The 15835-nt window shown below is 39.2% G+C and overlaps 3 protein-coding genes across 3 annotated transcripts; all 3 read left to right on the forward strand.

Moving 5' to 3' along the window:
* The first annotated feature begins 415 nt into the window (after positions 1–415).
* LOC108044002 (metallo-beta-lactamase domain-containing protein 1) lies at positions 416–1321 on the forward strand. The gene has a single exon (XM_017122847.2). The coding sequence runs from the start codon at positions 504–506 to the stop codon at positions 1185–1187; it is 684 nt and encodes a 227-aa protein (XP_016978336.1). The 5' UTR covers positions 416–503; the 3' UTR covers positions 1188–1321.
* Positions 1322–1476: 155 nt separating this feature from the next.
* Positions 1477–3905, forward strand: LOC108044001 (myotubularin-related protein 2). Its single transcript, XM_017122844.2, has 2 exons — positions 1477–3126; positions 3183–3905. The coding sequence occupies exons 1-2, from the start codon at positions 1593–1595 to the stop codon at positions 3506–3508; spliced, it is 1860 nt and encodes a 619-aa protein (XP_016978333.1). The 5' UTR covers positions 1477–1592; the 3' UTR covers positions 3509–3905.
* A 450-nt stretch (positions 3906–4355) lies between these two features.
* Positions 4356–14797, forward strand: LOC108038450 (beta-1,3-glucosyltransferase). Its single transcript, XM_044460288.1, has 6 exons — positions 4356–5328; positions 5385–5521; positions 9185–9482; positions 11021–11153; positions 11465–11618; positions 14269–14797. Exons 1-6 carry the CDS (start codon positions 4936–4938, stop codon positions 14795–14797), a joined length of 1644 nt encoding a protein of 547 aa, XP_044316223.1. The 5' UTR covers positions 4356–4935.
* The last annotated feature ends 1038 nt before the right edge of the window (positions 14798–15835 follow it).

Here is a 15835-nt window from a genome sequence, read left to right on the forward strand (position 1 = left end):
TTTACGATTTGCAAAATTATCCATTTCTGCAAATACAGCCTTTTGGATTTGTATCCAGCTGAAACAGCAGCCCAATCCTGTTCTTTTTAAAGGGTGTTTTGAAATAAATAAAATCGCCGTAGAATTTTATGTTTAATTTTTCGCTGCACGGAAACCTGGAAAACAGACGGTTCACAATAGTGATAAATATTTATTATTGAACAGTTTTTGTCTGCTCTCTTTTAAGCGAAGTGAATGCTCGAAGAAAAAGCAATTGGAACGACCATATACTGCTGAATTTAAGCAGAACTCACACTTGGCATATTCGTGTGAAAATCAAAAACATTTCACCTAAAAAGAATCTACCCACTCTATACTCGTTTCACCTGACGCACAATATGTTTAAAATTCAAATTAATGCAGGTTAGATTTTAGTAAGACCGTAATTTAAGGTTCTTATAGGCATTAATTATCGGGTCACACTAGGCATCGAGCGGAAGATGTTTTGTTTTGCTTAATAAATAATGGCACTAAATGATCCGACCCTGCGGAACCAAGTAATCGTGCTCCAGGACGGTTATTCTCGCCAAGAAGACGGAGACGAGTCCACCATGAGAGCGAACTGCACCTGCACGCTGGTCCGCTGCAGGGATGGCACCAACGTCATAGTGGACACAATGACGGCCTGGGATGGAGAGCACCTTCGTTCGTTGCTGGGAGAGCACGGCCTGGGTGTCGAGGACATCCAAGTGGTGGTGTGCTCCCACGGACACTCTGACCACATCGGGAGCAACTACCTGTTTCAGAAGGCACGAATGCACCTGGTCGGGGCGTGTGCGTCGCATCGCGACCTTTACATGAATCACTTTGGCAGCGGAGAACAGAATGAGGAACTGGCGCTGGACTCTAATGCTGAGGTGATTGTAAGGCGGTCGCCAGGACACACTCTCAGTTGCGTTTCCGTGATTGTCGACAACTCCCAGTTGGGGGGACGGGTAGGTATCACCGGAGATCTCTTCGAGCGAAGCGAGGATATAGACGATGAGAGCATTTGGAAGGATGCTGGAAGCGAGAGTGAGAAGCTCCAGCGGGCGGAGCGCAATAAAATGGCGCATATTTGCGACTTTATTGTTCCAGGACATGGTCCTTTGTTCCCCGTGACCCCATCAATGCGTTCAAAGCTAAAAGAAGACGCGTCTAGTGCCTAACCTAATCCGTTTAAAATATATGTTAATTTGCATAAATCTACTTCCCAATTATCAGACATGGCTAATCCAAGTTGACAAGAGGCCGCGACCGCGAGTTAGGGGGAGTTAACTGAATAAAAAAACAATACAGTTAATTTGACAATCATTTTTTTTAGTTTTTCTATGATTAATTGTTAAATTTAAGTTCATAGATACTATAAAAAAAATCGTTCGTCAAATTTCGCGCCATTTTAGAAATGCCCATTGGTACTTTTGGGCGAAAGAAGGGAAATTTGGTATTATTGCGCGCCGCGAGTTGGCAGCACCGTTGCATGATTTCAGTGAATTGCATTCAGCTAACAATCAGAAAACACAGCTGCGCAACTAGCAAAACAAGTTACAACTATCATTTGTATCCATTCCATAATGGATTTTTCCACGAGCCTAACCGACAAGTTGGCCTCCAAGACTGGCAGCAGTAACTCGCTGGACAGCAGCTCCAAGTCCAGTTCGCTGGGCTCCAAGCACGGAGGCGGGGAGAACGGCGTTCTGCGAGACACGCCCTTCAGTTACCTGGACGGCGAGGAGGACCAGGACCAGAAGAACGACGTGACCTACGTGTGTCCCTACCGTGGCCCCGTGTTCGGCGCCCTTACCATTACCAACTTCCGCCTCTACTTCCGGTCGCTTCCTCTGCGGGATCAGGAGCCGCCAGTGGTCGTCGACGTGCCGCTGGGCGTAATAGCGCGCGTGGAGAAGATCGGGGGGGCCACTTCGCGGGGCGAAAACTCGTACGGCATCGAGATCTTCTGCAAGGACATGCGCAACCTGCGTTTCGCCCACAAGCAGCAGAATCACTCCCGCAGGACGGTGTTCGAGAAACTGCAGACCAATGCCTTTCCGCTCTCGTACAGTGGTCGTCTCTTTGCCTTTGCCCATGCGGCTGCCAACTCAGTGAATGGAAGCGGAGGCTGGAATGGCTGGGCGGTGTTTGAACCGCTGGCGGAGCTTCGGCGCCTGGGCGTTCCTAATGACATGTGGCGGGCCACCAAGCTAAACGAATGTTACGCCATTTGCGATAGCTATCCTGCCGTGTGGGCTGTGCCCAAGGCGGCATCCGATGACTTCTTGAGGCGCGTAGCTCAGTTTCGCTCGCGTTGTCGCCTTCCAGTGCTTTCCTGGATGAATCCCCGAACCCAGGCGACCATCACGCGGTGCTCTCAGCCCCTGGTGGGGGTGGGAGGCAAGCGAAATTCAGACGATGAGGCCTACCTCAGCTTTATTATGGAGGCAAACGCTCAGTCGGACAAGCTGACCATTATGGACGCACGGCCCAGCGCCAATGCAATTGCCAACAAAGCTAAGGGCGGCGGCTACGAGTCGGAGGACGCATACAAAAATGTGGAAATCAACTTCCTTGACATTCATAACATCCATGTGATGAGGGAGAGTTTACGAAAGGTAAAGGAGGCTTGCTTTCCCACCACCGACGACTCGAAGTGGCAGACAGCTATCGACAATACTCTATGGCTAAAGCACATCCGGTGCATTCTGGCCGGAGCAGTCAGAATAGTGGACAAGGTGGAGACCATGAGTACCTCCGTTGTAGTACACTGCTCAGACGGCTGGGATCGCACGGCTCAGCTAACGGCCCTCTCCATGCTGCTGCTCGATCCTTACTATCGAACTGTGCGTGGCTTTGAAGTACTCATCGAAAAGGAATGGCTCTCTTTTGGCCACAAGTTTCAGCAACGCGTAGGTCACGGCGACAACAAGCACTCTGATGCGGACAGATCACCAGTGTTCCTGCAATTCATCGACAGTGTGTGGCAGGTCAGCCAGCAGTTTCACAATGCTTTTGAGTTCAACGAGCACTTCCTGATAACAATTGTGGATCACTTGTATTCGTGTCGGTTTGGCACCTTCCTTTGTAACACGGAAGCCGAGCGAGTAGCCGAAGGTGAGAGTCCCAGCTATTTGAATTTGCATGGAAAGCAATAATATATTTTTATCCAGATCTGAAACATAAGACAACTTCCTTGTGGACGCATATCAACTCTTCGCTGGATCAGTACTTGAATCCCCTATTCCCCTCCTTCACGCACGGTGCCGAGCTGGTGCTGCGTCCTATCGCCAGCGTGCGGTCCGTCCGCCTGTGGAAGGGGCTATATTGTCGCTGGAACCCGGGTCTATGCGCCCCCCAGCACGGCTGCCAGCGGACCCGAGAGCTGCTCTCCAAGCAGGACCAACTGTTTAGACACGTCAACGAGCTGCGGCTCAAGTCCAACAACCGCAGCAACAACATGCAGACAACTACGAGACTGGCCTCGCCTATGCACTAATAGTATTCCTTTTTTAATTCCCTCGACATGAACGCATAATCATATTTTATGTGAACTGTGGTACAACTCAAAATGAAAAAATGCTTTTTAGAAAGGTAGTATATACTATTTCTGAATTCTCTTTTCTAATAGTTGCTTTTTAAATTATTCAAGAAGTTGAGCAGTTGCAAATTAAATGAAATCGTAATTGAAATAATAAAATTATTTATATTCGAAAATCTTTGATCAATGATCAATACTGTAAACATCACCAGCAAACTTTTTTTTTATTTTAATTTGGATTGCTCATTTTTATTTTAATTTCAAAAAGGCATTAAATCATTCGGAACGGCATAGATGGGTCAAAGGGCTTGCAGTTCTGATAAATGATTAAATAAAGAATATTTTGACAAAATTATATTTTTTTGGTTTTCCTTTGAAATACCTATTTCTCCAAACCCCATTATTGTGAGTTACATGCTTTTCAAGAAGTCGTGGAACAACTTTTTTTAATCGAGCTGTTTAAAACAATTAAAACGGTTACAGGAGAAGAAAGCCGCGATTCGAAGCAAACACGAAACAACTTTAGTTTTGGAGAAGCCAAACATCGATTTTATACCCTTGCAGAGGATGTTATAATTCTGTCCGTGCGTCTGTCCGTTTCTACGAAAACTAGTCACTCAGTTCTAGGGCTATCTGCTTGAAACTTTCCCATAAGTCGGAACGAGTCGGATCGGGCGACTATATAATATAAATCCCATAGGAACAATCGGAAAAAATTTTTTTTTTTATCAATATAACTTTGTTGTTATACACTTGCAGAGGGTATTATATTTTTTGAGCCGATGGAACCGATCGGCCGAATATATCCTATATAATTAATTCTATGACCGCTACTGCCCGTTACTGCCACTCCCTTGCATTATAAAAGAGGCTGAAAAGGGTAGATATGTCAAATTCAAAAGAAGTATAAGTATTAAGAATGCATGATATGAATAATTTTGGAGAATATAATTTACAGAACATTCTTTAAGGGTATATCAACTTCGGCTCCGCCCGAAGTTAGCTTTCCTTGTTTAAATACTTTTTGGTTGGACTCATAGCAAGTGGGGTGCCTCCTAAATCAATTGATTATTTTAAAGCCACTGCTTATTCACACAGAAGGAAAGGCAACTGTTGCATGCACCTAGTGATTCATTCATAAAATCTGGTCCTTACAGGCGCCTGCGCGTTGGACTACGCATACGAAATCACGAAATCCCGAAGCCCGCTTTCACTCCACCAGGCCACTAGGCATTTCGACTTTCCGCCAAAATTAAATCACAGTTGCCTCAGTACGTTTTCGCACGTTCATAAGGGCGGTCGTGTTCCGTTGGCGGGATGGAATTCGGAAGTAGAATGTAAAAAAAACTTATGGAAATCGTAGAGTTCCGTAACAGACATCAGAAATGTCTTCTAGGATGTGTGTGGTGCTGGGGCTCTTGTATTTTGCTAGTGTGTGCTCCGGCAGAATGGAACCAGGAGAGGTACTCCTGGTCATCGCCTGCCCTCCACTTCCTCGCCAAGCCAAAGATGAGTGCTTCGCCTTGTCCGACAGCGTGCGGAAGCAGCATCGGCAACTGGAACGAGCGGAGATCTTCCCCGGGGACTATGTCTTAAAGGTCCATGTGATGCAGGAGCTCTTCAACTACTGGACCCTACTGGACGCACTGCCACATCTGCGAGGCCAGACACGTCTGCTGAATGCGCGCACGGAATGGATTATATGGTGTCAGCACAACACGCGTGTGTCCTCGCTGCGCGGCCTGCTCGAGCAGCTGCGTCGCCAGGACTCTGGGGAGGTGAGTTTTTCACCTGGAGTTAAGACATGAGTCCTGTACCGACGTCCCTCCTTAAGCTCTCCTTCCACGGCCATGCATTGTACGATTCGGAGGCCACCATTATACACCATTTCTCAAACTACAAGGATCCCCAACGGTTCCCGTACCCCATGCTTAGCGCTGGAGTTGTTTTTACAGGTGTTCTGCTGCGAAGGTAAGTAAAATATGTAAATAATTCATAAATAATTAACCTATTTTTGTTAAAACAGACAAACTTGTCAGCATTTCTATAACATATTTATGAATAAAAAATATTAAAAATACTTACATTTTCCGAAAAGAAATAATTAAAATTGAACGATCAAAAATTTGCTTTCACTGTTAACTAAATAAAAATACTTTTGCTTCCGACTATCCATTGCGTCTCAAAATTGGTCACCGCAAAACGATAAAATAAAATAAAACAATTTATACTCTTGCCCAAAAAAAATATAAAAATCAGCCAATTTGAAAAACAAATAAAACTCTATTTACTCTTGTCTACAACTTGCAGAAAAATCAGGCAAATTAGTAAACAATATAATACAAAAACAAGAAAAGAAGCATACTTCGGCAAGCCGAAGTTTATATACCCTTGCAGTTATTACAAATCGACTATATTTTAATTTATATGCCTAAAAACAATGAAGCTGGTGTCGACTTTGCGCTGCATTTTGCCGTCGTTTCTATGGCAGCTGTATGATATTGTTGTCCGATTTTAATTAAATTAAAACCGTAATTCCATAATATTTAAATATTACCAAATCCCAATGAAAAATAAATAAAAACAAAGTAATTTTTTTCCGATTGTTCCTATGGAAGCTATATGATATAGTCGCCCGATTTGGCTCGTTCCGACTTATATACTACCTGCAATAGAAAGACAACTTTTGGGAAAGTTTCAGGCAGATAGCTTTAAAAGTGAGGGACTAGTTTGTTGTATTTTTGTTGTATTGTTTTCAACTTAAATGTAATAGTATAATTAATATTTATGTCGGCGTTTTTTTATAATGCTAAACATCAAGATGTTTTATTTAAAATTCCAAACTTCGTCTTCTGTCAGGCTTGCTTAATGATGTTGTTAAATATATAAACATTTTTATAAAATTATATATAAAGGAATTAGTAATAAGGATGGGAATTTTCTCCTTCTTAAAATTGTTATATATGTAATTTATAATTGTAGTGTTATTGAATTACTCGAGGTCATACGTTGGTTATATTTTAATTTCTTCTATAACGCAACGATTTATTCCACTTAACTTTCATCACACTTACACTGCCTGGGGAGTGAACCCGACTATGATAGGACTAGCTAGTTTCGTCTGCACGTCACCTCAGACTCATCAGCTATCTACGGGGATGGAATTAATTTATATAAATTAATTTATAATTTTCATATAAATTTATAATTTTCATATAAATTTATTATTTTCATATAAATTTAAAGGATATTAATTTTCTCATTCCTTAAACTATTTAAACAAAACTGATTATACTTTCTCGTCTTCTTAAGTTAATACATACGAATTTAAGGGACTTTTTATTTGCGAAGAAATAAGTAAAATTTGTTAGCCATTCTGAAAGATATTACAAAAAAAATATTTTCTTAAATTCTATAATAATTCTATAAGTGTCGCAAATTAAGTTTTGAAAATCACAATTTATCAAAATTAAAAGCCATTAAGTATGCTCAACGAAAAAAGTTATAAAAATTAATATATATTTAAATAATCCCCAAAGTATTAAAAGAAAATATATATAATTGTTTATTTATTTATTTTTTGTCGTCGAAAGGTTAGATCTTATGTCCGCAAAAAAAAATTACGGCAAAAACATAAATAATGGTCAAGATGTTCAAAGAGCAAAACAACATTATAAATTGGTAATTACAAAATAAAGAGCAAACAAAACAAGAGAGAACGCTATAGCCGGGTGCCCCGACTATCAGATACCCGTTACTCAGGTAAAGGGAGTGCGAGGGAGATGGAGATAGAAACTTTGATCACGCATAACTTTTTAACGAATGGTCCGATTTGAAATTTCAAATACATTTCGATAGGTATTGATAAACTCAATAAAACTGCATTTTTACTTTTCCGAAATATTTAAATTTTTAAAATCGTATATAAGCGATTGTGGGCGTTAAAGGGGGCGTGGCACCTTTTTGAAACAAACTTGCGCTGCGTAGGAACTCCTAAAATCTACATGCAAAATGCCAATCTTCTAGCTTTTATAGTTTCCGAGATCTCAGCGTTCATACGGACAGACAGACGGACAGACGGACATGGCTAGATCGACTCGGCTAGTGATCCTGATCAAGAATATATATACTTTATAGGGTCGGAAACGCTTCCTTCTAGCTGTTACATACTTTTGCACGAATACAATATACCCTTTTACTCTACGAGTAACGGGTATAAATACGAATCAAGTCATGAAATTAGCAAAGGGAACTGAAAAAAGTTAGTTACAAGTCCATCAAAAACACATATTACCGAGTATATTTGTTTCTTTTTTGTTATAATACTTAATAGTTAGTAATTATATTAAAAGAAGATTTAAAAAAAAGAACAAAATTAAATTAAACGAAATATAATTAAATAAATCTACAAAATATTTTGCTGTCAGGTGTCAAATCTATGAGTTGTATAATCTTCGATTAAACTAATAATTGTTATCCAGGAAAAAAATAGGTTAAAAACTATTGCTTGGAATTAGTTCCATATTACACTTTTGTCAAGACTATTATAAAGAGGAGAATAAGACACTCAACTTATTTTTTTCCGTTTAGTTTAAACTTAAACAAATCATAATACCCTTGCAGAGGGTATTATAATTTCAGTCAAAAGTTTGCAGTGAAGGAGGCATTTCCGACCCTATAAAGTATATATATTCTTGATCAGCATCACCAGAAGAGCCATGTCCGTCCGTCTGACCGTCTGTCCGTCCGTCCGTCTGTCCGTCCATCTGTCCGTCCGTCCGTCCGTCCATCTGTCCGCCCGTCTGTCATAGTATATATGACGCCACCACACAGATCGCAAAATCAAAATAGCTTTATGGTTTTTAGTTATATAGGCATAAAAATTAAAATGGAGTCGATTTGTAATAACTGCAAGGGTATATAAAGATCGGCATGCCGACGCTTGCTTCCTTTCTTGTTTTATTTTATAAACAAAACAGTTCTGGCGCATCAGTATTTGGTTAAAATCTTAAATAACCAAATTGAACAATAATTGCATTAATATGTTAAAGAAGTGATTTTATTTTTTTGGTATTTTAATTTTTAATAAGTAAAACCCGAAAACCAGGGCTAATTAAAATAACAATATTTAAAATAAACTTCAAAAAGCAATTGTTGGCCACTGAGTTTAAAATATTTATAATCGTTACTCGTGAAGTAAAAGGGTGTACTGTATTTGTTAAAAAGTGTTGGTAAAATAAATCATTTCCGAACCTATGAAGCCTAAAAATTTAAAAATTTTGTAGAAAGATGATATTTATTGGGTCAAAAACTATCGACACATACCAAATATTCCAAATCGTGAAACTGTTACAGAAGTTATTATGAAATTAGGTTTAAGATGGCAAATGACGCCAGCAAATAAATATACCTTAAATATATCTGTTAGGGGCATTTTTTTTTTAAATTGGTTAACAGCGGAACTGGAATTTGAAAGCCGCGGCACTCGTCTAAAGGCATTCCTTCTTGTTTACTTTTTGATTTTGAAAAACCTGTGTAATCTTTTAATGCTACATAGTCAAATTTTAATAGTGTGATCTTATTCATAACATTCATACCTTTTCATACCATACACAATAAACCCTTCGTTTTCAGGCTGGCGGAACTTGTTGCTTCTAATGCCCAAAACACTACCCTTCCCAGCGACTTCTCCATCGACGCCTCTCATGAACTGGCGCGTTTTATATACGAAAACGTTACGCCCGACCCGCATTCCGGCACACCGGTGTCCGTGAGGATTACTCTGAAAAGTGCCAGCTACATTTGTCCCACCTTCGTATCCATGCGAACTGCAGGTACTCCAAACAGAGGTCCTCGTTGCATGCTGCATGCAAAGCCGGAGGAGCCGCCTGCTGGCCTGCTATCGACTTCAGAGCACCTGAAGGAGCGTTGCGTAAGTTTATTTATGACTTGTTGTAGTGAAAGCATATATCATCTTAATAGGCCTTTGATTAAGATGAGGTATTTGCAAAAATGTCGATTTCCCCATTTCATACAAAAAATATTTTTTACTCTTGAAATGCCTACCAAAGTTTGTTCTTTCGTTGATAACAAAATGCGGGAAAATTAATTTTGTAATGGTATAACGACTTTGTATTATTGTATATATAGTTATTTTTTATAAAAATGTCATCAATATGACGACAAGATATTGAGCTAACTTCCGACGTTACGTACCCCTTCAGCTTTAAAAGAATTACTAGTCCATCACACTACTTCATCATGCGTTACATATCTACATACAACTTATATAAAACACAACGTAGATATGCGGGTAAGATCTTTTGCAAGTGAGCTATTCGATTAGGTCGTCTTTAATACATTTAAAAACGTATTGGGTACTGAAACCGATAAAATATGCTAAGCGCCGAATTAAAGGTTTAAAAAAAGATAAAGAATAAGTTTTAAGATTTAAGATTTAAGATTTAAGATTTAAGATTTAAGATTTAAGATTTAAGATTTAAGATTTAAGATTTAAGATTTAAGATTTAAGATTTAAGATTTAAGATTTAAGATTTAAGATTTAAGATTTAAGATTTAAGATTTAAGATTTAAGATTTAAGATTTAAGATTTAAGATTTAAGATTTAAGATTTAAGATTTAAGATTTAAGATTTAAGATTTAAGATTTAAGATTTAAGATTTAAGATTTAAGATTTAAGATTTAAGATTTAAGATTTAAGATTTAAGATTTAAGATTTAAGATTTAAGATTTAAGATTTAAGATTTAAGATTTAAGATTTAAGATTTAAGATTTAAGATTTAAGATTTAAGATTTAAGATTTAAGATTTAAGATTTAAGATTTAAGATTTAAGATTTAAGATTTAAGATTTAAGATTTAAGATTTAAGATTTAAGATTTAAGATTTAAGATTTAAGATTTAAGATTTAAGATTTAAGATTTAAGATTTAAGATTTAAGATTTAAGATTTAAGATTTAAGATTTAAGATTTAAGATTTAAGATTTAAGATTTAAGATTTAAGATTTAAGATTTAAGATTTAAGATTTAAGATTTAAGATTTAAGATTTAAGATTTAAGATTTAAGATTTAAGATTTAAGATTTAAGATTTAAGATTTAAGATTTAAGATTTAAGATTTAAGATTTAAGATTTAAGATTTAAGATTTAAGATTTAAGATTTAAGATTTAAGATTTAAGATTTAAGATTTAAGATTTAAGATTTAAGATTTAAGATTTAAGATTTAAGATTTAAGATTTAAGATTTAAGATTTAAGATTTAAGATTTAAGATTTAAGATTTAAAGCATAGGAGGCAACTAATTTCAAGATTCATTTGATCCCATATGCCAATGGACCACCCCGAGCAATTAGCATTTGAAACCTCCATAACCATAAATTGTCTATACTTGATTCTCTCCGTTTCCGCATCTGCCATATCTGCTTTCCTGGCCACTCCCACCCACGTGAACAGGTGTACACGACCGGGTCGCACATATATTTCGCAATCAAAACCTGTGCGAAATTCCATAAGGAACGCATAACAATCATCGAACGCACCTGGGCAGAAAACGCCCAGAACAGGAGATACTACAGCGATGTGGCAGGTGAGCACCCCGATGACAATGAGCGGGCAATTAAACCAAATGTGGGCTGCGGAGGGTGCGGAGGGTGGTGCAGGGGTTGCACATGCCACGACTGCGGGCTCATCGCATTACCAAAAACACGATGAGGCGGAGTGACGGGAAAACTAAACACATATGCATATATGCATGGGCAAACACCCGACTTCTGCCTGTTTGATTGAGAGTTCTCATCCCCGCTCCCCAGTTTCACCCTGCGAGGAGCAGTCCCACTTATTGAATATTCATTGATTTGACTTTCCGACTCCCCTTTCTTCTTGCAAAAACCTCAACAGACGTTGGCATACCGACAATCAGCACTGGGATACCGAATGTTCAGACTGGACATTGTGCCAAGACAATGGCAATTTTACAATTATCCCTCAAGGATATCGGTGAACAAATGGACATACGCTGGCTCATGCTCGTCGACGATGACACGCTTCTTAGGTGAGGGGTTTTTGGCTTTTGACCTAATGGGGCTATTTTGAGTCGGCTAAAGGCTAATGCGAGATATGTTTAACGGTCTAAATTTACAGTAAATAATAGTTAAAGCGAGTTATTTTGTTAAAATCTATAAAAAACTTTTAAAATCGACGCAATAGAAAATTGGTTTAAATTAAAGAAAGTTGGTTTTTAAAATCAATTTTGAATCTTTCTTAAAATCAGTCATTAACTTCGTTAACTTTGAAACAAAGAAAAACAAGCGATGTTTTTAAAATTAAAATTATTTTCTTTAACTGTAAAATATGGCATTTCTTCCCTTAAGGTTACCTTTTTTAAAGTAGTAAATAAAAACTAAAATATTAAAAATATTAAATTAGAAAAGAAAAAATATTAAAAGAAAAAATTATTTTCTTAAATGTTGAGAAGGTTTTTTATACCCGTTACTCGTAGAGTAAAAGGGTATATTGTATTCGTGCAAAAGTATGTAACAGGTAGAAGGAAGCGTTTCCGACCCTATAAAGTATATATATTCTTGTTCAGGATCACTAGCCGAGTCGATCTAGCCATGTCCGTCTGTCTGTCCGTCTGTCTGTCTGTCCATATGAACGCTGAGATCTCGGAAACTATAAAAGCTAGAAGATTGGCATTTTGCATGTAGATTTTAGGAGTTCCTACGCAGCGCAAGTTTGTTTCAAAATGGTGCCACGCCCCCTCTGACGCCCACAAGCCACAAGCTGTGGCCACAGTTTTGATGATATTATGAAAATTTTAATTTTCTGTATTTGTTTCGTCAATACCTATCGATTTGCCTAATAAAAGTTTGCCACGCCCACTCTAACGCCCAAAAACCCATTAAACGCTTAAACCTGGCTAGCGCCTTTCATGGCCCGTGGTACCATGGTAGCGCCATCTAACGGATGACTTTGAAACAGCTGGCCAAGGTGCTAATTCGAGCGGCGAAAAACATACAAGAAGGCATATTTATATTAAGTTGTTTAGCTGAGTAACGGGCATCTAATAGTCGAGGCACTCGTCTATAGCGTTCTCTCTTGTTTTTTCTAAAATACAAGTATATGGTGCCTTTTCCCCAACTTTTTTTCTATTTTGATTTTAGAACAAACAAAAACGAAAGCTAGATTTGGCAAGTATACTATGACAGCTAAACGATATAAAAACTTAATATTAAGCTAAAAACAAGAAAGGAAAGCTAACTTCGGGCGGAGCCGAAGTTGAAATACCCTTGCAGAATATTCTGCAAATTATATTCTCCAAAATTATTCATATGATGCATTTTTAATACTCATAAAAAATCCCACCTTCCTAACTTTAAAAACACCAAAGTTATTTCATTTCCGATCAATCAGTTATATGGCAGCTATAGGATATAGTCGGCCGATCCTTATGAAATTTAATATGTCGAATTGATTGGGCCAAAATAAAACCCATAGAAAATCCCAACTTCCTAACTTTACAAACACCAAAGTTATGGCATTTCCGATCAATCAGTTATATGGCAGCTATAGGATATAGTCGGCCGATCCTTATGAAATTTGGTAGGTCGGATTGATTGGCCAAATATAAAACCCATAGAAAATCCCAACTTTCTAACTTTACAAACACCAAAGTTATGGCATTTCCGATCAATCAGTTATATGGCAGCTATAGGATATAGTCGGCCGATCCTTATGAAATTTGGTAGGTCGGATTGATTGGCCAAATATAAAACCCATAGAAAATCCCAACTTCCTAACTTTACAAACACGAAAGTTATGGCATTTCCGATCAATCAGTTATATGGCAGCTATAGGATATAGTCGGCCGATCCCGGCCGTTCCGACTTATATACTGCGTGCAAAGGAAAGAAGGGTGTGTGCAAAGTTTCAATCCGATAGCTTTAAAACTGAGAGACTAGTTTGCGTAGAAACAGACAGACGGACAGACGGACAGACGGACATGGCTATATCAACTCAGGAGGTGATCCTGATCAAGAATATATATACTTTATAGGGTCGGAGATGTCTCCTTCACTGCGTTGCACACTTTTGACCAAAATTATAATACCCTCTGCAAGGGTATAACAACGAAAGCATAATTCTTCTAAAATAACCAAGATCAGCTAGTTTTATCCGATCTTTTATATACATATAAACAAATAAGATTTAGAAAGTAATAAACGGACATCATATAGTCAAACAGGTTCCTTTTGTAAATCATAAATACCAGAAAAGTTCTAATCCCAGAAAAGAAAGACGGCAAACTTATTCTTGCAAAGGAACTAGTTTGCGTAAAAACGGAAAGATGGACTGACGGACGGTGGGACAGACGGACATAGCTAGATCGACTCGCTGATCAAGAATATAGGGTCGGAAATGTGCACATCGCTTGCAACGCAGTTGAAGTTGTTTTCTTGTGAAGACTATATCCCACAGCTTTTATAGAAACGTTCAAGGCAAATTCACGAACTGGCCAAATAATATAACTGCAAGGGTATACGAACCTTGTCTGCCCGGCTTCAATTTCATTTCTCGTTTTCATATTTATTTTCCGGCTCAAATGCATGATGGAGCATTCAATTAAAATATTTATATTGATATATCCGACTCATCGGGCACTTGCAATTTCCGCCTCTGATTCCTGCCCCCTTTCCCCACAGTGTGCCCCGAGTAAGCGCCCTACTGAGCTGCCACAACCACACGGAGTTCGTGTATTTGGGCCAGAGGTATGGCTACCGGCTGCGCGCCCCAGACGGCTTCAATTACCACACGGGAGGGGCCGGCATCCTGCTCAGTCTGCCCCTGGTGCGGCTCATCGTGGAGCGCTGCACCTGTCCCAGTGCGAGTGCCCCCGACGACATGATCCTGGGCTACTGCCTCCAAGCGCTCGGCGTGGCGGCGGTGCCGGCTGCTGGCATGCACCAGGCTCGTCCGCAGGACTACGCCGAGGAGCTGCTGCTGCTGCAGCCGCCCGTTTCCTTCCACAAGTTTTGGAACACGGACCCGGAGTACACTTACCGGCGGTGGCTTGGAGGAAGCTCGGGCAATTCGAGTGTCCCTCTTGCGGCGTACACGCAGCGGGTCACTGCTGCTGCACTGCGTCTGCACGAGCGGCAGCCTTGCCCCGTCGTCGCCGGATTTCTGCAGGAAACGGGGCTAGAGTCGTCTGGCAAACGTTTGGATCTTTAATTCGCTCAGGTGAGTGCTAATGAAACAAAAAAAAGTTTTGCCAGAGACGTTAGTGGGGCTGGCGGGACAACCCAAAAACAAATCTACAGGCAGCCACAGTCATCAAGCGGCTGCCAAGCACACGAATTCTCATTTTCTATAGACCAAAAAATGAAAATCTGTGGCACCAGCATACGAATGGGGTTCACTCAAAGCTGGGTTTTCCGACTGTGTTGCGGCTTTCGTGTCAGTTTAATTAGTGAAAATGCTCGAATTCGAGTATAATTTTGTTGACTGTGGTTGGGCTTTGAACTATTCCTGTGCCTGGCAGCGCGAAAGTCATTGGCTGCATTTCAACTAACACAGATTTGAGGCGGTCTAGGACAGCTTAGAAACTTTCATTTAAAAGCAGATTTAAGCAGTGACATTAATGTAAGATTGAGATTAGCGAGTGGCTTTAATTAACAGTCCAGATAGCTTATTTCGGAAAGCTGAATATTATTATACCCTTGCAGAGGGTATTATAATTTCAGTCAAAAATTTGCAATGCAGTGAAGGAGACATTTCCGACCCTATAAAGTATGTATATTCTTGATCAGCATTACCAGAAGAGCCGATCCATGTCGTCCGTCTGTCCGTTCTTCCGTTTCTAGGCAAACTAGCCTTTTAATTTTAAAACTATCTGTTTGAAACTTTCCCAAAAGTTGTCTTTCTATAAGTCGGAATGAGACGGATCGGGCGACTATATCATAAATTATATATAAACAAGAAAGGAAAGCTAACTTCGGGCGGAGCCGAAGTTGAAATACCCTTGCAGAATATTCTGTAAATTATATTCTCCAAAATTATTCATATGATGCATTCTTAACACTCATAAAAATCCCAACTTCCTAACTTGAAAAACACGAAAGTTATGGCATTTCCAATCGTTCAGTTATATGGCAGCTATAGGATATAGTCGGCCGATCCTTATGAAATTTGATAGGTTAGATTGATTGGTTAAAAATAGAACCCATAGAAAATTCCAACTTCCTAACTTAACAAAAACCAAAGTTGTGG

Source organism: Drosophila rhopaloa, unplaced genomic scaffold (assembly GCF_018152115.1).
Source record: "Drosophila rhopaloa isolate 14029-0021.01 unplaced genomic scaffold, ASM1815211v1 contig_2, whole genome shotgun sequence".
In the NCBI taxonomy this organism is placed as follows: domain Eukaryota; kingdom Metazoa; phylum Arthropoda; class Insecta; order Diptera; family Drosophilidae; genus Drosophila; species Drosophila rhopaloa.

Bases quoted from the DNA above. Each gene is read 5' to 3' on its own strand.
- LOC108044002 (XM_017122847.2), top strand. From the start codon at position 504: ATGGCACTAAATGATCCGACCCTGCGGAACCAAGTAATCGTGCTCCAG.
- LOC108044001 (XM_017122844.2), top strand. From the start codon at position 1,593: ATGGATTTTTCCACGAGCCTAACCGACAAGTTGGCCTCCAAGACTGGC. The intron at 3,127-3,182 runs GTGAGAGTCCCA...ATTTTTATCCAG, and splicing joins AGCCGAGCGAGTAGCCGAAG to ATCTGAAACATAAGACAACT.
- LOC108038450 (XM_044460288.1), top strand. From the start codon at position 4,936: ATGTCTTCTAGGATGTGTGTGGTGCTGGGGCTCTTGTATTTTGCTAGT. The intron at 9,483-11,020 runs GTAAGTTTATTT...CCACGTGAACAG, and splicing joins AGCACCTGAAGGAGCGTTGC to GTGTACACGACCGGGTCGCA. The intron at 11,154-11,464 runs GTGAGCACCCCG...AAACCTCAACAG, and splicing joins ATACTACAGCGATGTGGCAG to ACGTTGGCATACCGACAATC.